The sequence below is a fragment of the Lonchura striata genome, chromosome 23, assembly GCF_046129695.1.
Source record: "Lonchura striata isolate bLonStr1 chromosome 23, bLonStr1.mat, whole genome shotgun sequence".
Lineage (NCBI taxonomy): Eukaryota > Metazoa > Chordata > Aves > Passeriformes > Estrildidae > Lonchura > Lonchura striata.
The window spans coordinates 8,540,686-8,567,574 of record NC_134625.1 but is presented as its reverse complement, the minus strand read 5'-3'; the positions used below and the strand labels follow the sequence as shown (position 1 = coordinate 8,567,574).

The following is a 26,889-nucleotide window of genomic DNA, read 5'->3' as shown; positions in this document are numbered from 1 at the left end:
TTTTTGTTTTGTGTTGTAACTGCTTCAATCTGCTCTAACATTTATTTTCTCTGTGTGCCCTGTCCTGTTCAGTTTTTATCCGAGCAGCTTTTCCTCCTTTTTGCAGTAACGTTTTACTGCTGCTTATTTTTGCCATAACTCAAAGCCATAATGTGACATCAAATATGGTTTTAGTGTTGAATTTTAGGACCTTCTGTGTAATTCTCAGAATTGTATTTTCACCTCCTGGGCTTCTGGGTGTTTTATCATGGAATTATTTGGGTTGGAAAGGACCTTAAAGATGATTTAATTCCAACCCCTTCCACTGTCCCAGGTGCTCCAGCCTGGCCTTGGGCACTTCCAGGGCTCCAGGGGCAGCCACAGCTTCTCTGGGCACCATGTGCCAGAGCCTCCCCATCCATATATTCCACCTTTATTTACTCCATAATTTACAAATCAATCAATTCTGATGTTGGCTGAGCCTTCCCATTATCTGTGGGAATTTATTTCCTTTCATTTAATCACCTTTATTTAAACATGAACTTCTCAACAGAACCTCGACCTGAATTTTATTGACTCAGTGTATCTTCCCCAATATCTTTCCCTTAAACCTCAGTGTTTTTTCTGTGTTTGGCAGCTCCACGATGCAATATGTGATCCTCACCTACATGAAACACCTGGGAGTGAAAGTCAAAGAGCCTCGGAACCTGGAGCAGAAGCGGGGCCGGATTGGTTTCCTGCCAAAAATCAAGGTAGTGCTGCCGTGGCCACAGAGGATTTGTGTGCAAACCCCATTTGTGCAGGAAAAAAAATTAAAAATCGCTGTGATTTTTATGTTTCAAGAGGATCTAGGGTTGCTGAGCCGCACAGCAAACCTAAGAGCTGAACTTGGGTTCTGCATCTGTTGGAAATAATTGGAATTATTTCCTTTTCTCTGAATAAATTCAGAGATTTCATCTTGTTTTTGGCAGTTATTAAAACTTTGGGTGAGGAATATTTCAGAGGACACAACCTTGAACCACAGGAGGGTCTCATTAAAGCTGTTGCCTTGTTTACTTCAGTTTTTTTCTGGAGAAACTTAACCCAAACCCTCTTGGTTTGTGATGCAGAAGAGCTCTTCTCCCTGCCACTTTCCACTCCCCCACCTTTCCACTTATATAATGAATATTTCCACCAAAACTTCATCCCTGTGGGTGTCATCCCTTGTCTCCCACAGCATGGGGGTGTATCTGGTCACAGTAGCTGCTTATTTTCATCAACATTTCATCCTCCTTTGAAATATTAAGAGAGTTTCCAGCAGTTCTGCACTAACCAAAAAGGTGAAACAGTGCAAAACCTTTTTGAGCTTTGTGTCCTCTCCCTTCTGCAGCTTTAAAGAACTAATTAAAATCTCAGTAAACAGCTGGATTTGAAGCAGTGAGCGATGAGTTTGCCTTTCTTTACCTGCAGCAAAGCATCAAGAAAGAGAAAGAAGGAGAGGAGAAAGGGAAGAGGAGAGGCTTCCCCAACATCCTGGGCCCCCCAAGGAGACCAAGCCGACATGACAGCAGTGCAAGTATGTCAGCCCAGGAAAGCCCTGTGCCCTGCTGGCCTGGGGGCCACAGGAAATCCCTGCTGCCTCCAAAAATGCATGCCAGGAACCCTATTTCCCCCACCCCCCTGCTCCTGAACCTCATCCCACCCATCCTGCTTCACCCAATCCCAGTCCTCACAATTTAGATCCCTCTGCTGCCAATTCCCTTCCTAGCCTTTCTCACCCTGAGGGGCTGTGGAATGGGATTTTGGGCTGTGGAATGGGATTTTTGGCTGTGGAATGGGATTTTTGGCTGTGGAATGGAATTTTGGGCTGTGGAATGGAATTTTGGGCTGTGGAATGGAATTTGGGGGTGTGGAATGGGATTTTGGGCTGTGGAATGGGATTTTGGGCTGTGGAATCAGATTTTTGGACTGTGGAATGGGATTTTTGGCTGTGGAATGGAATTTTGGGCTGTGGAATGGAATTTAGGGGTGTGGAATGGGATTTTGGGCTGTGACTGAGGCATTTTGGGGCCGGATGGAGTGATTGTCAGTAGAGCTGAGTGATTTGAAACCTCCTGTTGTGAGCACCCAGCTTTGGAGGCGCACGGACCTGGTTTGGTCCTGCAGTGCCGCTCCTCTCAGCGTTGCAGCAGGGTGATGATTCTCTCTGTCCAGTTGGCAGGGCCATGGAGATGCAGAAGCCCAGGCACCCCAAGCACTCGCCCACAGCCTCTTCTGTGAGCCCAGAGCCCCCCGAGTCCAGCAAGATGCGCCAGAGCGGCTCCTCCAGCGATGGCACAGATGCCCCTTACCCCCCTGCCAACCCCATGTCCCCCCTGGCCACGGGGCCCTTCGCCTCTCCAGAGGGCAGCAAGGACAGTGACACAGGTAGGGTTGAAGGCTGTGATTTATTAAAAATATGCATATTGATCTAGTACCGATATCCAGCTGTGACGGACAGAAACTCTCCAACAGTTTAAAGTTAGAAAGTGAGTGTTTATTGTGTGTGGGATCACTCCCAAGTCCACACCGCAGCTTCCAGGTGATTACAGAGCCCTTTTATCCATACAATTATTGAATAACCAAAATACAAATCCATATTCATCATTTTGGTACATCCCATTCCTCACTTCCCATGCTGATCACTCCAAAAGCCATTCGGCATGCGTGGTTTGTTCCTTGGAATGGGTCGGTGTCCCTTCCATGGGGAGGGGTCCCAAAATGAGGAAGTCAATGAAGTCTTCCTCCTTCTGACCTTTCCACCTTTTCAATGCCAACATGACAAATGAACTCTTGGTAGAACTCCCATTCCTTGTCTTCAGTTGGTTTCAGAACAGAGGAGCCCCACAATTGTCTGATGTTCCTAAAAGCAATTTATCAGTTTATATTCTTCATTATAAACCCAGCTAACTCAACGTTGTGCTGACAAGCAATCAGTTATTAGTTAACTACTAACTCTTAACTTCATCAAGGCCTACTCATTTATTTTAATTAACTCTAGTAAGGCTTATTTCTAACTAAATTCTTAGCTCCTCTAAAATCTCTAAATCCCTTAAAATTTACGTTTCACTGTGCTGTGGACAGGATGTGCATGATAGTAAAAAGGTTTTCAAATCATGGGGATTTAGGGTTATAAGGAAAATTCAGCTTAGTAGGCCCTGGAAAAAAAAATACCCCGGGTACATGAAGGCCTTGTACCTTGCTAGAACTGCACCTGTGTAGCTGGTACATGATAAATGATATAATTGTTAGATGTGATGATTGTCTAGTAATTAAATATAATTACTGTTGAAACTGTGGTCAGGGGCCTAAGAAGGATCACGAGAAACTCATGTTTGAATGAAGTCAATGTATACAATAGAACAATATAAGTTTAATAATTAATATGTAAGTTATATAACGATAGAATATAAAATACGTTCAGCTCGAGAGCCCTGTCAGATTTGAGAGTCAGATTTGGGTCTGTACTCCTGATTCCCAGAGCTCTCAATAAAAGCACCTGCAGATAATCATATCCTGTGGTTCTGTGTGCTCCTGAACGCTGGCATGCAGAGCACTGATGCAACAAGCTGGGCCAATGAGGCAATGCTTTGATGTCATTCGAGCTGCTCTTCCTCAGCTTAATCAGCTGTCCTCAATTAGGGAATCTTGCCACGAGCAGCAGTGGTTGTTAGTGGGTTCTGGCGCCGTTGGATCATCCAACAGGAAAAACCCACCAGGTGCCACCTGAAGCTTTTGTCACTGAGATTTGTTGGTAGCAGCCTGGGAATCGAGTTCCTCCAGCTCTGAAGCTGGAATCAAGAGGCTCTGGAGAGGCTGGGAGGTTCTCTGATGTGCTCTATCTTGGTTCCTCACCTGTCACATTTATCCTGTGCCCAGGTGTGAAGCAGCCTGGGGAAGCCCCACCTGCCAGTGACTCCATGGATGGCACCCCCCGCACACCCAACAACACCTTTGAGTTCCCATCTCCTCTGGAAAACCTGCAGGAGGAGGAGGGAGAGTCTGAGAGGTAACTCTGGGAGCCTTGAGAGAGGGTCAGGAGATGTTGGAACGGGTTGGAAAAGATCATGGTAGAGATTCCTTTGTCAGCGTGACTGGCTGCTGAAATTCAGTACATAAAGTGACAGTGATGTTGTTTGTGTTAAATGTTGTTGGTAGAATTAGGAAACTTTGGCTTGTGTCTCTGCTGTGATAGAAAAGTGTCAGGAGAGGGGACAAAATACTCTGCTTTGGAGCTCAGCCCACCATTCTGAAGTCGTTGTGAGCAAGGAGAAATTCAGGCACAAGCTTCCCTAACGATTCCTTTTCTTCCTTGCAGGATGGTTGACATGGGAACGCCGAAACCTTTTCGCAAGTGAGTGTGCTTAGAAATGCTTGAACTCGACTGAATTTGTTTGGATTTCAAGCAGTTATGAAGCAGAATGCAGCAGTGCTCATTGTTCTGAGCCAGCAGAGTTGTCTGCATGATCCCTTTTCTTTAAGAACACATGAAATCAGACACTGGCAGCCATTTGTAGGGCAGGTGGAGCGAGTCATATACAAAAATACCCCTTTGATCTGAGAGTGAGGTGGAATGATTGCTGTGTCCACTGATTTGAGTGGATGGGAGCTGGGTTAAGGAGTAGAGAGATCCCCATTTTCCTTTTCAACCTGTGTTGCTGTTGGTTCTGTACCTGCAGATAGAGGCAAGAAACTGTAACCTGCCCTTTTCACTGCCTCGATATCTGACTGCAAATGATTTCATCTGTGCCATTAAAAGGAGGGTTATGAAAACACTGTCAGAACAGTCAATCTGGAAAGGGCAAAATTAGAGAATGTGCCCAGAGGTTCAGGCACCAAACAGCCTCCAGCTGGCAGGGACAGTGTGTTCATAAAGCTGATTGATGTACTCAGCTTTTCGCTGAAATGGGAATTAACTCACTTTTTTTCCTCCTCCCATCAGGATGGACAGTGTTGGCTTTGCTGATGTGCAGAGTGAGGATGAGCTCTATGACTTCGACATGGACATGGACCCTCCCAACTGGCAGCAGCTTGTGAGCAGGGAGGTGCTGATGGGGCTCAAACCCTACGAAATCAAACGTCAGGAAGTGATAAATGGTGAGATGGAGGTTCTGTCCTGCCTGGCCAAGCTCGGAGTTGAAACCTTCCCCTGCAGCTTTGAAGTTGTTAAAAATTTACAATTAGGTTTCTCCTCAGTGATTTTGTGAAGTAGTGGCTGGAGAATTGTAGAACTTTTGCTTTGAAGAGTTCTTAGCTGTGAAACTCATGCTTGTTACTGGGAAATAACCTGAGGCGAGATTGATCCAGTCCTTAGAGGAGAAATAAACAATATCAAGTGGTTATTAAATATTAAGGCGCTGAAAGGCCAGTTTTTTAATATGTTCTATGAAATAAAAACAAGAAAAGCTCATTTTTCTGGGAAGCAGGTGATGGAAACGCTCCTCCCAAACCCTCAGCAGGTTTGAGCTGCAGCTCCTGCAGAAACCTCTGCGTGGATTTGCAAGCTCAGATCAGTTGGTTTGGGGTAAACGATGGAATTTTACAAACAATTCAAACATGGAATTACAGCAGGGCCTGGAATGGGGACCAGGGAGGGAAATGCTGCTGAGGGAGCTGCTCTGAGCTGACCTGTGCTGCTCTCGCTGTCTCCCCAGAGCTGTTCTACACCGAGCGAGCCCACGTGCGCACGCTGAAGGTCCTGCACAACGTCTTCTACCAGAGGGTCACCAGGGAGGGCATCCTCAGCTCCAGTGACAAGCGGAAAATCTTCTCCAACCTGGAGGACATCCTTGGGCTGCACGGTAGGAGCAGCTGCATGCTGCAATTTTGGCATCCAGTGGCTGAAAAATTGAAGCAAACACGAGACAGTTTCACCCAATTCTTGATGTAGAGCAGAATTCTTCAGGACACTGCCCTGGGCTTGCTTTTGCTCACACTTGTTCCATTTCTGATTCCCAAAGATATTTTGATGAGGAATCGTGTGTCCAGTGTTCCTTTCCCTTATCTGTGTTGATTCATGCTTGATGAAAGGAGCAGAGAGCTTTATGAGCCAGGATTTGAGATTCTTCCTGAAGAGAGCAGAAAAGAGATTTATGGAGATTGATCTTTTTGTTTCTGAAGGGTGGTTTAGGGAAAGGACTGCTCACAGCAGGAATTTCAGCCACTGAATAATCAGTTGTGTGGCTTTTTGGTTTCTGCATTATTCCTGTTTATAGAAAAATGATACTGAGCCTCAGTAAACATAAGTTTGGAATGGTTCTTAGGGGTCATTTGAAGCCAGGTGAGACACAAGTGCTAAGGATACTTATTAGATATTCTAAATTTATTAAGTTGCAGGATATTGTTTGTTAGCTAATTAAAATTATTTCGAATCTGATCTTCTCCTAGAATAGCTTTTATGTTAAATGCTGAAAATGAAGCCAGCATTTTGATCATTATTAATAAAATTTACTTTTTTTCATTGTTTTTAAGTTGCACTGAACGATCAGATGAAATCTGTCCGAAAAAGGAACGAGACTTCTGTCATTGGCCAAATTGGGGAAGATTTGCTCTCCTGGGTAAAATTCTTTTAATATTTCTTATATTTGAAAATAATGTCTCATGGAATGACCAATAGAGCCAGAGGTTGGAGGAGGTAATTCCCAGCAATGGGAACTGAAGGGCTGCGAGTTCTGGAGCCAGAACAGAGCTGGAGGATGAGGGGGGAAGGAAAGGAGGAAGAGCTCAGAGGATTTTCATCTGACTGGAGATGAGAGTCATTTAAGGTACAAGAATAATATCCTTAGGATGTGTGGGTAGAATAGACAGGTACTTTTGGGTACATAAAGGTGAGAGTGGGATTTTGAAAAATGCAGTGGCACGATTTATTTTAGTAACACTGAAATGTGAGCCTGGTGTTGCCTGCGGTGCAGTGAAAAGATGATTAAAAATACTGTTTTCTAATCTTAGAGTGTATAAATTTGGAGTTTATAGTGCTGTTGCAGGCTTCACTTTTGAGATCTTTATGGAGAGATTTGGCTGCCCCATCCCTGGAATGGTTCAAGGGTGTTTTGGGGTAGTGGAAAGTGTCCCTGCTCATGATGGGGGGATGAGCTTTAAAATCCCTTTCAACCCAAACCAGTCTGGGTTTCTGTGATGTTGGAGGGCTGGTTTGAGGGGAACTGAATTGAGATGTAAAGGTCTCCTCTGGGAAGACAAAGCCTTAAACCAGGGCAGAAATACCTCCTCATTTTTGTCAATAATTCCTTTGTTCCTCGTGATCCCAGTCCTGTGTGCCTCTGCCTGCTGAGGGTGGCTCGTGCTGAGCTCCAGCCTGTCTAAACTTGACTTTTTTGGCTTTCTGGCACAGTTTAGTGGAGCAGCAGAGGAGAAGCTGAAACTTGCCACTGCCACCTTCTGCAGCAACCAGCCCTTCGCTCTCGAGGTCATCAAGTCCCGCCAGAAGAAGGACTCGCGCTTCCAGACCTTCGTGCAGGTGAGCTTGCCACAGGGCTTTGGGTTTTCTCCTCCATGCTTTGAGTTTTCTCCTCCATGCTTTGAGTTTTCTCCTCCATGCTTTGAGTTTTCTCCTCCATGCTTTGAGTTTTCTCCACCAGGCTTTCAGTTTTCTCCTCCATGCTTTGAGTTTTCTCCACCAGCCTTTGAGTTTTCTCCTCCATGCTTTGAGTTTTCTCCACCAGACTTTTGAGTTCTTTCCCCTAAGCTCTGAGTTTAACCCCCTAAGCTCTGCGTTGCTTCAGCACAGCCCAATGAATCCTCCTAGATAAAGCTCTGATAATTAATGGCAATTATCAGTGACATCATGGCTAAGGCTGCCTTCAGCTGGGGACCATTTCCAGCCCTGTATTTATCTCTCCTGGTGGTTTCTGGAGGGAGGAGCCCTGAGTTCTGGGGAGCACAGAGTGTCCTGATGGAATGCAGGCCAGCACAGTGTCCCAGGCAGGAGATGCCATCTCCCTGGAGGTGGCTGCTGCCCAGGGATGCCAGGTTCTGTGGGGCAGAGTGCCAGGAGCAGGAGACAGATGCTGCACAGCTGCTGTGCCTGCCAGGAGTGGGCTTTGCCTCCACGTGGCATTTGCAGGAGAGCATTATCTCCATTAGCACGGGCTGGGAGGAGCTCTGGGAGTACAAGGGGAGATTATCTTGACAAATATCCTGTGTTTGGCTGTGAAAGCCCAAACTGATGTGTTCCCTGGGTGCTGCTGACTGAGATGGATTGGGGATGGGCCCGTGCCCATGGGGAGTAATGAGGGGAGGAAGGCACTGCTGCTGTGATGAGCTTTTCCTCTGCCTAATTGCAGCTGGAGAGGGGATGTGTTGTCTGGGTGATAGATCTTGGCATCTCTTGTCTTGTATTTAATTACTGGAAAGTGAAGTAATAGATGTTTAAGTGATGAATAGATGTTGTGCATTCAGGTAATTATGGCCTTAATAAAAATGACAAATGCAGATATTGTGCTGTTGAAATTTAGGATGCTGAGAGCAATCCCCTGTGCCGGCGGCTGCAGCTGAAGGATATCATCCCCACGGAGATGCAGAGGTTGACTAAATACCCCCTTCTGCTGGATAACATTGCTAAATACACAGGTAAAGCCTTTCCACTGGATTTTGGGCACCCATCTCAGCAGGTTTTTTAGGTAAATGTTTTAAATAACACTTCAATTTTATGTGTCTCTCTGTTTTCATTGCGACCTCACTGCTGCCTCCTGCACAGGAGGTGTAAAAAAGAATCATAAAGAGAAAAATCCAGTGTTAGTTCCTCCTTAGGAAAATAAAAAGGAAATTCAGTGTGAAATAAGTGAATCTATCAAACCTCTGAAGCAGCACAGACTGTCCTCATGCTCTTGCAGAGGGTGGGGTTTAATTAGGATTTGTTACACTGAAAGATACTTCCAGCACAACAGGTAGAAATGTGATAAATAATAGCACAAAATGCCTTCCCAGCTTTACTATCTGATACCTGCTGCTGGGTAATTTCATTACTCATAAAAATAGACTGCAGCTACAAGTTCCCTCTAATCCTAATTAGGAAAGCATGTGATACTCCATTATCTTTGATGTACTGGTTGATGTTCCTGTTAAGTGAATTCTCAGTGTGGCTGCTGGTGAGAATTGATGGGTTCACCTGTGCATGTACTCTTAGTAAGGATTTTAGGACTTTAATAAGGATTTTAGGTTTCCCACATTATTGTCAAGAACTGTCACAAGGCCCTAAAAAAAGGGGGAGTAACAATTGCATTATGTGTTGATGATGTGCATCAGAACCCATCAGAATCTTAGCTATGGTCCAGTAGTTTGTGAGGATGAATGTAGCTTCAGATTTTCAATGAATATGAATATTTCAATGAGGATAATATTTTTATCAAGACTATCTTAAAATTCTGTTATGAAGTGGCAAAAATAATGTCTGCAGTACTTATTAGGAAATTCCTTCCAATAGGCAATGTCTCACCTTTCCTTTCTCTTCAAATCCCAATGGTTTATTCTATTTACAAGTGTTCCTAGTCTCCTTCATTTTTCCTTTAGAAGCTTCAGGTTTAGATATTATGGACAGAGAGTAATGGGGTTTTTGGGGAAAAAAAAAAGCAAAATCTCCTTCTGAAAACATCACTATACCATTCAAAGCCCTAACTTCCTCCTGTAACAGCAATCAGGTGACATACTTTAACATTATAATATATATTCTAGGGCCTGCAGCTGCCTCATGGTCAGGATATTTTCATATGTATAGACACCTAGCATAGTTAACTGTCAGATTTTTTTCTTCAATCAGTTCTCTCCCATCACAAATCTCATTTTTATCCCTACTGCAGTGCTTCTGTTGATAGACTTCTCTGTGAGTTTAACCCCTCTTTGTCCAATTTGAGGCTGGCAAACTGCAGCGCAGGGCTGGCTGGTGAAACCTTTGCTGGGAAGCACTGCCCCACTCAGTTTTATTCTTGCAGAGCTGCCTGAGGAGAAGGAGAAAGTCAAGAAAGCAGCAGATCACTGTCGCCAGATCCTCAACCACGTGAACCAGGCTGTCAAAGAGTCGGAGAACAAGCAGGTGGGAGGGCCAGAGTGAACACCCAGGGCTTTTGGGACAGCAATAAAGCTGCACTCGGGGCAGTTTTGCTGCTCCAAGTGACCAATTCCTTACATTTCCTGCAGCATTTGGAGGATTATCAGCGGAGACTCGACCTCTCCTACTTGAAGCAGTCAGAGGATCCCATGATGGATGAGTTCAGGGTGAGTGAGAGCATCAAAACCAGCCCTGGGTGAATGGAGTTTGCAGCCCTGTCGTTCACTTTGTGCTTCTTCTGATGCACAGTCAAGTGGTCTTTGGAGATAAATATTTCTGAATGAAAATGAAAACAGTTAGTCTCAGAAATGTGAGTTTTGCCACCTTCCTGAAGATTTCTGTGGCTCTAACAGCCCAGTTCTGCACATCATGGTGCTGATGAAGCTTGTCAGCTCTGTGCAACAAGCCTTTATGGCCTGCAAGCTCAAGCACTGTATCCCAGAAGAGATATCTGGCAGATAATTAGATTTTTGTGGATATTTATCTCATGTGAGTGCATGTCTTAGTGATGCTGTTGGAAATGGGGAGGCCTTGGAGAGCCCTGAGGTGTAACAGTGGAATTGGCTTTAAAAAGAGAGCTTGTACAGAAACCTGGCAGATCCACACAGCTAAATAAAACCTGAAGTCCAGTGTTCAAAATATTCTGTTTCATGGCTCCTATAAATCCCTGCAGTTTTGTTGGAAGCTGGTTACCTGCTGGTTTCTTCCCCATCTCCCCCAAAGTCAGTGTGAATCAAAAAAAAAACCCAACTTTTCTATAAAACTGTATCATGTATCCTTCCCCAAATAAACTTGCAAGCATTTAGCAAGGGAAGGAAGAACTTCTGGCAGCTACGAAATCTCGCTGTCACTGATTGTAGACTCTGAGACTTGGAAGGGATGAATTGTGAAAACTGTCACTTCTGCTTGCCTGCAGATCTAAATGTCAAAAGCACTGAAGTGCCTGAAGAATCCATTGACATTACAAAACCTGTCAGATCATTGGGATGATTTGTAAATAATTTGTAGGCACACTTGACTTGCAAATCAAGTGCTGCAGCATTCATCAGTTGCAATGCTGGAGCTGAATATGGGGTATTGGAAAAACCCCTCCTAGGAAACAGGGTGACATCCTAATGCCCCAGGAGCTTGACTTGGTGGGAGAATTCCTCACTCTGTGGCACTTGGCATGTGGAAAACAGCAGTGGAAGAGGGAAAGTGATAAACAGCATCTCTGACACGATTTTGGGTTCCCTGCTCCATGTTTTCTTTTCCCAGCCTGGGTTTAGCTGCTTGGCTCCAAACTGGAGTCCCTCTGGCATTCCTGTGTTTTCTCATGACTTGCTTCCATGGAAATTTCACTTTTTTTTTTTCCCTGGTGACAGAACCTGGATCTAACAAAGAGAAAGATGCTCCATGAAGGGCCCCTGACCTGGAAGGTGAATCGTGACAAAACCATCGGTGAGTCTGGGCCATCCCCTCATCCCCTGGCTCTAGGTGGGTTTGCTGGGAAGGAGAGGTGGGAAAAGCTCTGCTGCAGCTCCCAATTATGCTTCTTACTGCCACCTCTAATAATGCCTGTGTGCTTCTCTGAGCTGATTAAATTATTCTTGTCAATTCTGAGATGTGCTGGAGCATCATTAGGGCCACGCAGGGACACAGCAGTCACTCATGAGCTGATCCAGTTCCATCTGTAGCTTTCTGCTGGAGTTTTCACCAGGAAGATTTGCAAGCTTTGCCTGGAATGGCACAGCACTGATTGCTGCCTCTGCATGAGTAATCAGAAATGCAGCTTTCTGCTTTCTGATGGGAATCTTTTAACTCATCCTGGGGCTTTTTTTGCATTCTGGGCAGATCTGTACACTCTGCTGCTGGAGGACATCCTGGTGCTGCTGCAGAAACAAGATGACAAACTGGTGCTGAAGTGCCACAGCAAGATCCTGGCATCCACAGCTGACAGCAAACACACCTTCAGCCCCATCATCAAACTCAACACTGTGCTGGTTCGCCAGGTGGCCACAGGTCAGTGCAACCCACTGAGAAAGCAAGAAGAGAAGCCAAAAATAAAGATTAGCTCAGTTGAGGAAGATGATTTTGTGTAGATTTTCAGAGTAGAACATGGAAAACTGCGTAGGCTTAATTCTTGGTTGTCCAACATCGTGCTTAGTATGGATGAGCTGTTTAACTTCTTTGCATCAGTAATAGGCATTTGCTTGAGTTTTAAATAGACCTTTAAATGAAAGTACTTTGATTGTGTTAGAGGAAAAGCACTCTGGAAATTATTAGAAGGGAAAAGAGGAGAAATGGAGCTTTTTCAAAATGGGTTGAAATGGGTTTTTTCCTTTGAGGGCACATTTCTTTGCTAAGACAAGGTCAGTGTTTCTGTATGAGTGTTGGAGAGTTATCTCATGGACTTTTCCCTTGCTTTGGGCTGGGTTATGTAGGAATTTTTGGGAAGCTGTGTGGGGGCTGGCAGCTGTTTCAGTCCCCTTCCCTGTGTTGGTGCAGATAACAAAGCTTTCTTCGTCATCTCCATGTCGGCGACGGGGGCTCACATCTACGAGCTGGTGGCACAGACTGTCTCAGAGAAGAATGTGTAAGTGCTGGGGTCAATTCCCCCTGCTGCTGGCTTTGCTGGACCTGAGAGACCTTTTACCCCATGAATTCCCTGATTCCTTCTCCAAACTGAGCTGGAAACCTGGTGGTCTCTGTAGGAAGCATCTATGGAAAATCCCTCCCAGCTGGCTCACTCCAAACTCTTTCCTGACCTCCAAAATGCTTTTATTTACTCTTAAAATTCTGAATGTTTTGGGCCTGACTGCCTGATCAGACACAGAAATAATCCTGCATCTTCATGCAGCACCAGAGATGTTTGCAGATTTGCATTCTGGCATCATAAACACCCCACTGCAGGAATTGGATTCCATGGCTAAAAGCTTTACTGGGAGAAACTCTTTTCTCCTAAAGACTACACAGAGATAAATGTGTTTATGGGATACATGTTGCATGTATTACACTTCAGTGATGTGTGAAATAATGCTTTTTTATGTATTTATATATATCAATTAACTGGTTGGTCTGACAAGTGATAAGGTCCTGTCTGTCATTTCTATCTGCTGAAGAGCATCCAGGTGAGCTGAGCTTTATGCTGTGGTGATTTCAGGGTGTTCCTGGGGGGACTGAATGTAACAGAACTTAATAAAAAAAGACATTTATTTTTGTTAAAAGAAGCAGTAATTCTATCAACTGTGTTTAAGAGGATTAAATAGAGAAATGCTTATTTTGCTTCACTTGCTGCATGGTTTTATTTGCTGTTTCTGCTGCAGCTGGCAGGACCTTATAGCTCAGATGGCAGGAACTGTAAAAATGGGGAGCAGCAGAAGAGTGATCCCACTGCCTCAGTCAGGCCCTGGCGAGTAAGTCAAACCTGCAGGAATTAAAAAAAAGCTGATTTTTCTTTCTCCAGCACCCCTTTTCCTGCTTACAAATTGTCCTCCAAAGCATGGATTCCCCTGCAGATGAAGCTGACTGAAAGGATGTGTTTGTTCTTTCCTCCCTGCAGAGAGGAGCGTGAGGAAGAGGAGCAGCAGAAGCTCAAAGAGCAGCATGACATTCCTGCCAGCAGCCTGCAGAGTCCAGGTAAAGCAGGGATTCAGGGAAGTGGGAGCAGGAGATTTGCTCCACAGAGTACAGGTGTGCCCAGCCATAATCCTGGGGGATTGAGGATCCTAAGGCAGCTTTGAGATTTTTCTGGAAAGGGGTGATTTCTTTACAAGTAATTCAGAGAAGTGATGCTGAACCTCTTGGAAATGCACCTTGTCCTCTTCCCATCTGATTTATAAACTGCTAGAGAGTTATTTTTAACCCTGGAAAGAGCTGGCCTTGTAGCAAAGCCACGCTCAAGAACATTAGTGTTTTCCAGAGTGCAATTTCCTGCAGTTTTATCCTTGTTGTTTCACCTGAATTTTTGTTTTTTGTCCTCTAGATAAAGATTTGGGCCTGGAGTCTCCCTTGATACTGAACCCTCAGTCCTCTTCACCCATCATGTCCGAAAAGGCCAAGGTGGAAGGGCTGCTGGGGGCTGAGGCACAGTTTGAGAAGGTGCAGCAGGCAGAGCTGGCACTGAAGGACTCCTCTGCCTGCTATGAGCACCCAGCCAGCAGCTCAGCCTCGGTGCCCGAGGGGCAGTGGGCACGGGATGCCCTGAGGAACTGTGAGTACCACCCTGGCCTGGGCTTTGCAGGGGCAATTTGGTCCAACAGCCCATTTCCATTCATTATCCATCCCCCTGGGCTGGCTTTCACATGGGAAGGGTGTGACAGCAAAGAGTTCTGGATCTGTGCACTGCCCCTTCCCTGGGCTTTAGGCATTTCTGGGGTTTTATGTATCAAATGAGGGTGATAACGAAATTCTAGCATCCATGAGTGCTTTGATGGCAGAATTACATTGCAGAACGTAGTGCCCAGTGCCATTGCTGCTCAGCAGTTTTTAAAGACAAGGCAGTCAGCCCTGGCCTTATTTCCCTAGCACTGGAGCAGAACTGGAGATGTTGCTTGTGTTGCAGAATACAATTTTATTTTTTTTTTTTCTGTAAAATCCTACAAACTCTTAAGCTCACTTACATCCAAAGCCCAGGCTCAGATTTTCCTGAGTACCTGGGAGGTGGTTGGGTCTAATTAGATCAACACTTGTGTGTAGAGAAGTTTTCCTGAAGGTGAAATCACTGTTTGAAATTGTTTTTAAGAAGTTTTCCTGATGAACAAATCACTGTTTGAAATTACTTTTAAGGTTTTTTATCACTTCCTCTGCTCTCCTTTCACAGGAGGGATGAAGGGCTATGCTGGGTCAGCTCTGGCGGTGCAGCTCTTAAATATAACTCCCTAAAATTTGAATGAATTCATTAATCCACAGATCTCTCCTTGGCAACTCTGGAAGGGACACAAAGTCCCTCAGCTGTACTTGGAGGGAAGAGTCTGTGGAATATTTGCTTTTACCAAAATGCAGAACTTTTACATCCCTGGCCCCAGTTGCCTTTTCCATCTCTCTGTCCAAGCAATGACAGTTCTCTGCAGTCTCAGAGTTATCTCAGACCTTTAATTCCATTTATTCTCCTTCTCAGAGGATTTAAAGTTCTTTTCTAGTTTTGAATATTGGACAGATATTCTTGGTACTTGTTTTTAGAGACCACAGCTAAAATAATCTTAGTCTGGGGGTGTGTAAGGAGAATTTTAGTGACCCTACAGCATCTCCTGAGTGTTGAGAGTTAAAAGAGCAGCTCTCCAACATTGTGACAAGAGCCTGAGCTGAGTGACAGTTCTGCTGTGTGACATCCCAGCTTTTTTTGGGTGTTGCAAGAGCATTTTGTGGTGAGGAGGAACAATCTGAGGCTCTTGACAGCAGCACGTTTTTGTTTGGAACAATATGTCCCTATTATGAAGTGTTTGGTTGGGATAATTTGGGAACTAAAGGAATGTGGGTTGAAGTTCAACCAGGCATAAATTTGCATTGAATTTTAGAGAAAATGTTTCTTAGATTTTTTTTTCTTTTTTTTTTACTGTCATTTCAAACCTGAGCAGAATATTCCCAATTTCCTTGAGGTGGGAATCCCCTGCTCTAACCACAGCTGTGAGCTCCTGTGAAGGGTAAAACCTAGGCACTCAGGATAATCTCTGGAGACAATTTCTTTGCTTTTCTCCAAGGAGATGCAGCTTGTCCTGACATATTATAAGGTAAAACAGGGGAGTGAGGCTGGAGCCTTTCATACATTTATTTTTATCCCTGTTTTTCCAACCAAGAGCAAGGAGTCACACCTCTGTCAGAGGGTGACCTTTGTGTCTGCTTTAATCCCTTCTGTGCTCTGTGAGCATTGCCTGCATTTGTCAGGTGCCATTAGTGCAAGAGCAGGATTTTGAGATATTATCATAGAAACAGAGATTTTGGGCAAGCAGGAAGGGAGGTGATGAGCTCACAGAATACCCTGAGCTGGAGAGGAGCCAGAAGGAATTTTAGGGAAAATGCTTCTGGGCAAGCAGGAAGGGAGGTGATGAGCTCACAGAATACCCTGAGCTGGAGAGGAGCCAGAAGGAATTTTTTGGAAAATGCTTCTTAAAATTTTTTTGCTGTCATTTCAAACCTGAGCGGAATATTCCCAGTTTCCTTGAGGTGGGAATCCCACAGCTCCTTGGCAGGGTGAAAGTTGAAGTAGTTTTGTCATTTTGTCACCTGCCCATCTCACCTGAGCCTTGCCTGTCCTTGCAGTGGGGCTGCTGAGGCAGCTCCTGGTGCAGCAGCTGGGCCTGGCCGAGAAGGGACCCCTGGAGGACAGACAGCGCTTGCCCAGGTTCAGGACCGTGTCCCAGGAAGCCCAGACAGAGAGTGGCAACGAGCTGCAGCCTCCAGAGAGCAAATCCCAGCAGCCTGGAGAGGACGGGAGCCTCGGCAGAACTGGAGCGGCCGCGGGCGGGCACGGCGCCCGGGCTGCCGCCGAGTGCCCGGAGCCCGCTGCCAGGGGCGCTTTGCCCATGGACAGCACGAACCTGGAGGGCTCCAGCTCCGAGCTGGAGGGGCTGGGGGCTGAGGAGAGCGGGGAGCGTTTCTTCGATGCCCGGGAAGCTCACAGCGACGAGAACCCCGGCGAGAGCGAGCTGCTGGGCAGGAAGGACGAGGAGGAGGATGAGGAGGAGGAGGAGGAGGAGGTGCAAATTCGGATCTCAGGTGAGCCTGGGGCACTCCTGCAGGGGGTGATGATGGCCAGGTCCTGCTTCAGGGGGTGATGGCATGGCCAGGGGCATTTAACACTTCATCTTTTGTTTATCTGGGGTAGGACAGTCGGCCCCCAGATGTCACCAAGACATTTAATGGAGTTGAGCCTCCTGGCTCATTCTTCATGTGCTGGAGGAGAAGCTGAATGGGGTGATGGCATGGCCAGGGGCATTTAACATTTCATCTTTTGTTTATCTGGGGTAGGACAGTCAGCCCCCAGCTCTCACCAAGGCATTTCATGGACCTGGCTCATTCTTTATGTGCTGGAGAAGCTGAATGGGGTGATGGCATGGCCAGGGGCATTTAACATTTCACATTTTGTTTATCTGGGGTAGGACAGTCGGCCCCCAGATGTCACCAGGATATTTAATGGAGCTGAGCCTCCTGGCTCATTCTTCATGTGCTGGAGGAGAAGCTGAAGTTGTATGGAGAAGCCTGGGGACTCAGGACAAGCCTGTGACAGGAATTGCACAGGCACCAAGCACAGCTCAGCTGTGGCTGGCCTGGATCACTTCATCTCTCTGTTGCCTCAGGGATCTGTAGGGAAAAGGTTTTCCCTGCAGGCAAAGCACTTTTTAAAGCCCTTTTCCTGATCAAGCTTCGGGAAAGAAACTCAAGGCTTCAATTTGACACTGTAATAGTCTCCTGTAACCTTGCCACACTCCAAACCCCTGAAAAGTTTATTATTTTATTATTGTTATTGCTGCACATGGGCTATTTGACAGCTACCTGAGCACACCAAACTTAGCACAGAACCTGAGGTTTATTTCATGTGCATTTTGTAGTAGAAGCAGCTGCTACCAGGTGGATTCAACACTAACAGCCCCACAGAAGTCTCTTATCCATAAATATGCTCTTATTTAAAAATTGGATTATATCCACGTGGATAAGCCAATTTATGACTGCCCCAATGCTGCTTTCCAACTGCATAGTGCAAATAATTTTTCTCACTGAGACATTTTAAATTATTCAAACTGAGCCAACAACTCGAAGCATCTAATTTATTTGTCACCTCTTCCACTGTTTACTTTTTTAACTGGGGACATCAAAATGAGACTGATCTGTTTTTAGTCAATTCTGAGTCCCCTCTGCTGGCTTTGCTTGTGGTGTTTTAGAGATATTCATTAAATAGACTCCTGTTTCTGGGTGCAGGGTGTGAAAGCATTTTCTGTGTGTAATTACTTTATCTTCTAGCATATCAGCAAGCTCTGCTTTAAACCTCACCCATCTAAAAGCATCCTAAGTGCCAGGGCTGGGGAGTGGAGTTTGGGAATCCAGCAGCTGCATTTGTCAGGTGCCATTAGTGCAAGAGCAGGATTTTGAGATATTATCATAGAAACAGAGATTTTGGGCAAGCAGGAAGGGAGGTGGTGAGCTCACAGAATATCCTGAGCTGGAGAGGAGCCAGAAGGATCATTGAGTCCAAGTGCTGTCCATTTAATTATGGGCTTTTTTTAATGCACAGTGTAAAAACCATCCCTGATCTCTGAACCTGTTCAGAACCAGCTGAGTCTGACAGCACCACTAATCTTTGGAGTGTTCACAAATTATTTTTCTCAGGAGATGGGCTGTGGGACTTCTTTTCTCAGGAGATGGGCTGTGGGACACCCCCACTTCTGTCTCCTAGAATCTGCTCAAACCCTCTTTGAGTCCTGAAGCCTTTTGGGGATAGTTTGAGTCAAACCCCATTGTCTCTGCAGGAAACTATTTGATTTTTGTCAGGAGATGGGCCGTGGGACTTCTCTCAGGAGATGGGCTGTGGGACACCCCCACTTCTGCCTCTTAGAATCTTCTCAAACCCCCCTGAGCCCTGAAGCTTCTTCAGAGTGGTCAAGTCAAACCCCATTGTCTCTGCAAGAAATTATTTGATTATTCTCACAAGATGGGCTGTGAGACACCCCCACTTCAGTCTCTTAAAATCTTCTCAAATCCCCTTGAGCCCTGAAGCTTTTTGGGGATGGTTGAGTCAAATCCCATTGTCTCTGCAGGAAATCATTTTACTTTTCTCAGGCTGTGGGACAGCCCCACTTCTGTCTCATAGAATCTGATCAAACCCTCTTGAGTATTGAAGCTTCTTGGGGGTGGTCAAGTCAAGCTTCATTGTCTGTGCAGGAAATTATTTGATTTTTCTCAGGAGATGGGCTGTGGGACTTCTTTTCTCAGGAGATGGGCTGTGGGACACCCCTACTTCTGTCTCTTAGATTCTTCTCAAACCCTCTTGAGTCTTGAAGCTTTTTGGGGATCGTTTGAGTCAAACCCCATTGTCTCTGCAGGAAACTATTTCATTTTTGTCAGGAGATGGGCTGTGGGACACCCCCACTTCTGTCTCTTAGAATCTGCTCAAACTCCCCTGAGCCCTGAAGCTTTTTGAGTATGGTTGAATCAAACTCAATTGTCTGTGCAGGAAATAATTTAATTTTTCTCAGGAGACGAGCTGTGGGACATCTTTTCTCAGGAGATGGGCTGTGGGACTTCTTCTCTCAGGAGATGGTCTGTGGGACACCCCTACTTCTGTCTCTTAGATTCTTCTCAAACCCTCTTGAGTCCTGAAGCTTTTTGGGGATAGTTTGAGTCAAACCCCATTTTCTCCGCAGGAAATAATTTTATTTTTCTCAGGAGATGGGCTGTGGGACTTCTTCTCTCAGGAGATGAGCTGTGGGACTTCTTCTTTCAGGAGATGGGCTGTGGGACATTTTTCCCAGGAGATGGGCTGTGGGACATCTTTTCCCAGGAGATGGGCTGTGAGACATCTTCTCTCAGGAGATGGGCTGTGAGACATCTTCTCTCAGGAGATGGGCTGTGGGACATTTTTCCCAGGAGATGGGCTGTGGGACATTTTTCCCAGGAGATGGGCTGTGGGACACCCCCACTTCTGCCTCTCAGAATCTTCTCACCCCCTCTGAGCCCCGAAGCTTCAAACGCCGTTGTCTCCGCAGGAAATTACTTGATCCTCGATGGCTACGGAGCCGTGCAGGAGAGCTCCACGGACGAGGAGGTGTCCGCCCTGGTCCTGCAGTGCACCTCCCACCAGCAGCCCGCCCTGGGCTGTCCCCAGCAGCAGCAGCAGCAGCCCCTGTCCCCCCGGGACGCGCGCTCAGACGGGGGCAGCTCGCCCTTCCCCGAGGAGCTGCGCTGGCCAGGGCTGGAGGAGCCCTGCCCCTTCCTGGGCAGCCCCCAGCTCCCGCTGCAGATCCGAGTGCAGCTCATGCAGTACATCCACAACATCGAGGATGCCCTGGAGAAGCTGAAGGTGCGTTGCTTTTTTGTTCTTTTTATTGGTGGTGGTATATTAGTTGGATGGTCGCCTGAGTGTGTGAGCATTTCCACGCCCGTTCAGGTTTTTTTGGGTTGGAAAAAAGCTTTAAAATAATTCTGATGGGCAAAAGCACAGCCACATTTCTCTCCATCTCTGGTTCTAACTCCTGGAAGACTTTACAGCAGAATCTTTGGCTTTTTTTGCTGTTTTGTGTGCATTGAGTTGTGGATCACGACAGGCCAGTAGTTATGCTGGAGCTAGAGGGCTCTTCATTGCTTTGATTTTGATCTGGAGAAATTTCTGAGGGGTGGGAAGCCTGCAGAAGTGGAGTTTTCAACAGGACACTTGGCCTGAGCAATGTGGATTCCTGGCATGAAAATTAGGGAAAAGTTCTCCACAGAGAGGTGGGATTCATGGCGTGAAGATTAGGGAGAAGTTCTCCAAAATGAGGTGGGATTCATGGCATGAAAATTAGGGAGAAGTTCTCCACAGACAGGTGGGATTGCTGGCATGAAAATTAGGGAAAAGTTCTCCACAGAGAGGTGGGATTCCTGGCATGAAGATTAGGGAGAAGTTCTCCACAGAGAGGTGGGAGTGTTGAATCCCCATCCCTGCAGGTATTCAAGGACACACTGGATGTGGCACTTGGTGACAGGGTGGTCTTAGGGCAGAGGTTGGACTCAAAGATCTCAAAGGTCTTTTCCAGCCGTGGTAATTCTGTGAAATCTCTCCTGTGCTGCTGCTCGTGGTGTCAGATGAAGACTCTGAGTTGCACCAATATTGAGGTTTTCAGGGTCTGTATTTTCCATATAATTTTTGCATGGGATGGGGATTCTCTTTATAGAGTAACTACAGAAGGTTTGATGTGTGAAACATCCAGTAGCCAGCCTTTAATTTCCCTGAAATCAGAATTTTGCATGCAAATGAAGCTGCTGATGAAGGAGTTGAGGGGGTTCACTCCAACCTGGCTGTTTGCAGCAGTGAAACTTCCCTTTTTCCTGATGGTAAATGCTTGGTAAATGGAGAGGCAGTTGAGTTTTGGGGCTGTTGTTGTTTTGCAGGAGGTTGAGGAGGATTACAGCGTTCTGCGGCGCCAGGGGCTGGCTGGCTCAGCCTCCACAGGAGAGCACTCAGGTAGGAGCCCCAGAATCAAACCCAGAGCACAAAGTCGAGTGTTTGGGACACCTGAAAACAGAGGCCAGACAGAATTAAGAGAATAAAAAGCACTTATATTCATTGAAGGGCCTTCAGGTACATTTAGAGCAGACAAAACCCACCCAAAATGAAGATTGGGTCATGGGTTTCACACTTTTATAAGTTTGTTCCATTTGCATTTTGGGGGTTAATCTGCCAATTAGAGCTTCAGCTAATGAAGTCATTTGTCCCAAATTTGCTCCCCCGACTCACTTTTGTTTCCATCTCTCAGGGCTGAGGCAGTGAGGTGTCCTCGATTGCCAGGCCTGGAGAGGAATTGTTGTGTCTGCCCAAATGGGGAAGCAGCAGCTCACACTGTGTGTGGAGTTTGGAGTTACACACTAAAGAATTGTTACAAATAGATGAAAAATATAAAATCCTGAGGTACCAGAGCTCCAACTGGCCTTTCTCACATGCCCAGAAAGGTTTCACCTCCCTGAGCAGCTCTGGCAGTGCTGCCTGCAGGAAAGGTCAGCTCATCCTGGAGGCTCAGCTGAGCTCGTTCCTCCTGCTCTGGCAAGTTCTGTTCCAGCTGCCCCACGCCTCCATCCCAGGCTGCAGCTTCTCCTCCAGGCAGGCCAGAGTGGTGGGAGCTTCCTGAAATTCCCTGGGGCCCTCCAGGAGGAATTGCTGAGCTCCTGAGCCAGGTTTGAGGGTGAGATGGGTGTGAGGCTGCCACTGAGCACAACTCTGCCCCTGGGACTGTCAGAGGTGCCACACACTCACCTCCTGCCACAAAATAACTCACACATTCCCTTAAGATACAAAAGAGGGGAAAGAGGAAGCTTTATTTCTGACCTCACAATATATAGATTTCTAAAAGTGACAGTGGATTGGAGGATGGAATTTCCACCTCTCCAACCACACTGGTCAAACCAACAGCCCATCAATTCTCTCCTCCCACAAAGAAGAATGCAAAACAATAATTAATTATTTACATGAACACTGGTGAGAACTCCACTAGAAACATGTAAACATCAGAAGGCACCGAAAACTTTTAGAACTTTACAACTTTTGAAAGAACAGGGCGCCAATCTCCCAGCACATCCCTGTCCCTCACCACCTTTTTCCCTTTTTTTTTTCCCCCTTTTCAGACAAAAGCTAGTCGTGTTTCCAGGAGTGGCTGAGGACTGGATGAAGAGAATCAGGACACAGCACCCGCTGTCTCCCCTGTGGACTCTGGGATGAGGGTTTGGAGCATCCAAACAGGAACCATTCTCTAGCAAAGTGGGCATGGGGTGCTTTTCCTGTGGGGCATCTGCACTATCTTGTCAGTGAGGGAGTCTATTCTATTCTGCTCCTCTCCTTCCTACCAGAAATTCAATTTTTTTTTTTTCAGAACAGAAAAAAAAAAAAGCCAAACCAAATGTACAGAGCTTTGGGTGTAGGATATAAAAAAATTGTATTTAGACATTTAAAAGAAAAAAAAAAAATCAATGTATTTATTTGACTTCATTCCGTGTATCAAAAGCACATTTTAATTTTTTTAATCTGCCTTTTTTTGTTGTTCTATTTTTGGGTAGTGACAGTTCTGGCCCCCTGCATGTGGCCCACCCTGCCTGGTGAGGGGACAGGGGGGGACCTGTGTGCAGGTGTTTCCTCACTGGACTGGACTCTGCACTCCCTGCTGGCACTCAGACTACCAGGAGCTACTCATGAAGGTGTTAGGATGGAATTTATGGCTGGAATTTGTCTGTATCCAACCAACTGCATGGGAATTGCTCATGTCACCACGTGTGGAGCAGGAATTTTCCATGCACTAAACAGCCAGGCACTTGAGATGGGCAAATTTTCCTTCTCCCCTTTCCCATTCCTCTGCTGGGAGAGGAGAAAGAGGTTTCATTTTGGTTTTTTTTTTCCTTGACTTTGTTGGCTTTGATCATTGTCTCCTTTGTAAAGTGATAAAAAAATTTACTTGGACCTGCAGCACTTTTGTAACTCTTCTCTGGATCAAAAAAAAAAAAAAAAAAAAGAAAAAAAAAAGAAAAAAAAAGAGGAAAAAATGCAAACCCAGAAGTGTTTCAAAGATGTGGGGCAGCTCTGCCCCCGATTCACTACTGAATGAAAAAGGGCTGCCATGGAGTTAGCCACAGGTACTGCTGATTATAGGGCCAGTAAGTTTTAGTACCTGAAGTATGTCTTGCTGAGGGCTTGGGGTGGGCTTTGGGGTTGTTTTTTTGGGGTGGGCTTGGTTTTTTGTTGAATTTTGCCGGGTTTTTTTTTTGTTTGTTTGTTTTGGTTTTTTTTGATTTTGAAATCATTCGTGCCAATGTGTTCTCACCCAGAGGGAGAGCGGTGACCTGGGGAGGCTGAAGCAGCTCTTGGGCACTTCCTCAGGCCTGTCCTGGTGGGATTTGCAGCTGGAATTCCTGCCAGGATGGGAATTCGGGTAACCCTGAGCCCGTTTCCATTCATTATCCACCCCCCCATGCTGGGTTTCACACAGGATGGGTCTGACAGCAAGGAATTCTGCATTCACTGCCCTTTAGGCACCTCCTTGTTTTTCTGGGGGGTTTTCCCTAGCAAATGAGGGTGATCAGGAATTTTTGCTGCCCTGCTTGGCACAGCGTGGTTCCAGCCTGGGCTGGGCTGCTCCTGCCAGGTGTGTGAGGAGCACAGCCTCTTCCCAAGATTTCAGCTCTTCAAGGGAGCATCCTGCACATCCCACGGACAGCCAGAGCTTTGCTCAGCACCAGGATCCTCCTGCTCCTCTAAACCAAACGTTTTCCCTTTAGCTGCTGGCAAGAAATCACCTCTGTCCCTTGTCAGAGCAATCCCAGCTCTTCCTCTTCCCCCAGGAACCTGTGGGGGATGAGCTCAGGTGGCAGGAGAGGGAGCAGAGGTGGATTTGGTGTGGGAGTTGGAGCCAGGAGCCCTTTTTGGAGGGTAGGGAGGAATTCCTGTTGTTGCCAGCAGCAGCCAGGAGCTCCTGGATTTTTGGGATGCACCAAATGTGTGGGATTACTGTCAGTATTAACCCAGCACTTCATCCTCATGGATGGGCTCTCCCCTGCTCACCTCAGCCCCACAATTCCCAGGTTATAAACACCCAAATTTCCTCTGAGAACCGCCCAGCCTGGAACAGCCACAGCTGGGCTGGGACCCCTTTTCCCCGGACACTCCAAAACCAGGAGCAGTTCTTGTGACCTCAGTGATCTGAAGGGTTCCCAGAGGCTTCCATGGAATTCCAGAACAGAGGGAGCTCAGTCTGGCTCTGGGAGAATGTTCTGGAAGAGCAGCCAAGGTGGGGTTTGGGGAGGCCTGGGTGGTTCCTGTGGTTGAGCACAAAATCCTCGCTGGGGGCTCTCCAGGTTGCCAGAATTCCAAGGTCTCTGGTGGTTCCTGGATTTACCCTCTGTGAAAAGCTGGGAATGCAGCGAGTTTGTGAATTCACGTTTTTGCCTGCTGGAGTGGAGTGGATTCCCCCCACATCCCCTCATTCTGCCTCGGGGTGACCCACAGGGTGAGGGGCAGTGTGTCCCTTCCCTGTCAGGGTGGGTAAGGGGGAATTCCCCCTCAGGGCCAGGCTGGGGTGGCAGAAATTCGGGAATGCTGGAGGAGCCCAGTTCTGTGGGGACAGAAATCCCACTCTGGGCTCCTGCTGGCTCTGCTTCCAGCTCATCCTCACAAACAGGGATGGTGGTGGGCAGGGATCCCTCCCCTGGAGGGACAGGGAATTCCTTTTTGCCAGGGAATTCCTTTGTTCCAGGGAACTCCTTTTGCCCAGGGAATTCCTTTTTCCCAGAGAACTCCTTTCCCCAAGGAATTCCCTTTTCCAAGGAATTCCTTTTTCCAGGGAATTCCTTTCCCCAGGGAACTCCTTTTTTCCTCCCTGGCACAGCTGCAGCAGCACAGACCTCGGGCTGGGGCTCAAATGCACTATTCAGGATTCCCACAGATTTTTTTCCCTCCTTTAAGCCATAAGATTTCCCCTTCATTTAAAATTAAATTTTCATTTTACTTTCCCCCCCGTTGGTTGGCATTCCCTTATCCAAACAGTTCTCTGGAGTTTTGTTTTTTGGTTTTTTTTTTGTCCCAGCCCCTCACCCCAAAAATATTTTTCCCCCCTTTTCCCCACAAGAAGAACAAGGATTTCTTATTTTGGGAACAAGGATGTAAGAACATCTTCTGAGAGGTCATTTCCCTTCTGCTGTCACACAGCTGGTGGAAAAGCCAAAAGCTCAAGATGGAATTTCCTTGGAATGGGAATTCCCTTCTCCTGCAGAAGATCCCTGACTGCCCTGGTGTGTAGGGGTGGGATCACAGGGTGAGGAGTGCCAAGCTCAGGAGCTCTCAGACACTGTTCCAGTGCTCTCAGATTGGATATTCTGATTTTTATCTCCCTGCTGTTCAATTCCATTCTCCTGGATCCAGTATTTTCTCCCAAAGCAATCCCTGGATTCCCTCCCCTTCCCCAAAGGTGCCAACTGACAAGCAGATGTACTGCAAAAGGGATACTGCAGCCAAAACACTGCTGTTTTATTTTGAATTAAGTCTTGTGGAGCTCTCTTCATACTAGAATATTTTTATTTTCTTTGTACAACATACAATCATGTACTCTTAACAGAGATTTACTTTAAAGAGAAGAAAAAAAAAATCTGGAGGTATTCTTTAAAAAAAAATACACAAAAATCTTTATTAATAATCCTGTATTTTTACTGATCATGTTTGAATGTCTAAAAAGACTTTATTGTTCTAATTATCCAGATGTATGTTTGTAAAATAGCTCTTTTATGACTTAGCTGATCGGGTTGTATGTTTCTGGAATTAAATATTGGTCACTTAAAAGAAAAAAAAAAAGAAATCTGTTTTCAGGACCTGGGAAATAGAAAATTTAAGCGTTTCAAATATCATTAAATAAGCTTAAAGGAAAATGAGCTTTGTCTGGTGGATTTTTTGGGGTAGTTTGGCTGTAATTGCCTGAGTGTTTAAAGGACAAATGATGGCTAAGGAAAGTTTCCTTGGGGCTGATGAATTTTTTTCCAGAGATTGAAGTACCTTGATTGTATTTTTGCTGCTCATACTTTATGAATTATTAATTACTTAATTAATTAATTGACAGAGCACCAACTACAGGAAAGGAAACCCCCCCTTGCTCCCAGCTGAGCTGACCCTTCAGGAGATTCCCTGCAGGAACGAAGCCTTGGTGTGTCCTGCACCCCCAGGGCCCTCCTGGGTGCTCCTGCAGGTGAGATTATAAAGGGAATTTCTGCCTTTTTTAAGGAATTTCTGCTTGCCTTGGTCACAGACAGCAATTTAATGAATTCTGGAGAAGCTCAGAGCTGATGCAGCCAGAGCATGGAGTTCTGCTTTCAATCCCAAATCATTTCTGGCTTCTTTGTCCTTTTAAATCCAACCAGAACCATTGTTCAGCTAAATTAATGAATTGATCCTATTAATTGATTGCTATTTTTAAAAGGGGATTTGTTTTGAAGGTTGGGAATCATTGCTGTGCAACCCTTCCGTGTGAAATTTCACCTCAGCATCTTGCAAATATTTATTTGCACTCCCATTTTGCTGCTGGATCTTTTTCCCTCCGCTGGGACCGACCCAGAACTGTAAAAGAGAAGTGAAATTAAAACTCAGCTGTTGAGGGAACCTGTGAATTTTTGAACAGGGAACATCTGTGCTGAGGGTTTGG

General features: G+C 46.0%; 1 protein-coding gene across 3 annotated transcripts in view; it reads left to right on the top strand.

Moving 5' to 3' along the window:
• ARHGEF12 (Rho guanine nucleotide exchange factor 12) overlaps nt 1-26,122 on the top strand; it is an 82,458-nt gene extending 56,336 nt beyond the window's left edge. For all 3 annotated transcript variants that reach the window (XM_021543386.3, XM_077788008.1, XM_077788009.1), the window contains 22 exons: nt 617-731; nt 1,429-1,534; nt 2,173-2,385; nt 3,877-4,006; nt 4,316-4,351; nt 4,940-5,094; nt 5,652-5,798; nt 6,469-6,554; nt 7,346-7,471; nt 8,469-8,583; nt 9,942-10,042; nt 10,147-10,224; nt 11,422-11,497; nt 11,891-12,058; nt 12,545-12,632; nt 13,363-13,452; nt 13,599-13,675; nt 14,022-14,249; nt 16,295-16,750; nt 19,735-20,048; nt 21,116-21,188; nt 22,343-26,122. In XM_021543386.3, the coding sequence (XP_021399061.2) occupies nt 617-731; nt 1,429-1,534; nt 2,173-2,385; nt 3,877-4,006; nt 4,316-4,351; nt 4,940-5,094; nt 5,652-5,798; nt 6,469-6,554; nt 7,346-7,471; nt 8,469-8,583; nt 9,942-10,042; nt 10,147-10,224; nt 11,422-11,497; nt 11,891-12,058; nt 12,545-12,632; nt 13,363-13,452; nt 13,599-13,675; nt 14,022-14,249; nt 16,295-16,750; nt 19,735-20,048; nt 21,116-21,188; nt 22,343-22,353 (2,989 nt within the window). In that variant the 3' untranslated portion in view covers nt 22,354-26,122. The remainder of the gene's footprint in view (nt 1-616; nt 732-1,428; nt 1,535-2,172; nt 2,386-3,876; nt 4,007-4,315; nt 4,352-4,939; nt 5,095-5,651; nt 5,799-6,468; nt 6,555-7,345; nt 7,472-8,468; nt 8,584-9,941; nt 10,043-10,146; nt 10,225-11,421; nt 11,498-11,890; nt 12,059-12,544; nt 12,633-13,362; nt 13,453-13,598; nt 13,676-14,021; nt 14,250-16,294; nt 16,751-19,734; nt 20,049-21,115; nt 21,189-22,342) is intronic.
• The last annotated feature ends 767 nt before the right edge of the window (nt 26,123-26,889 follow it).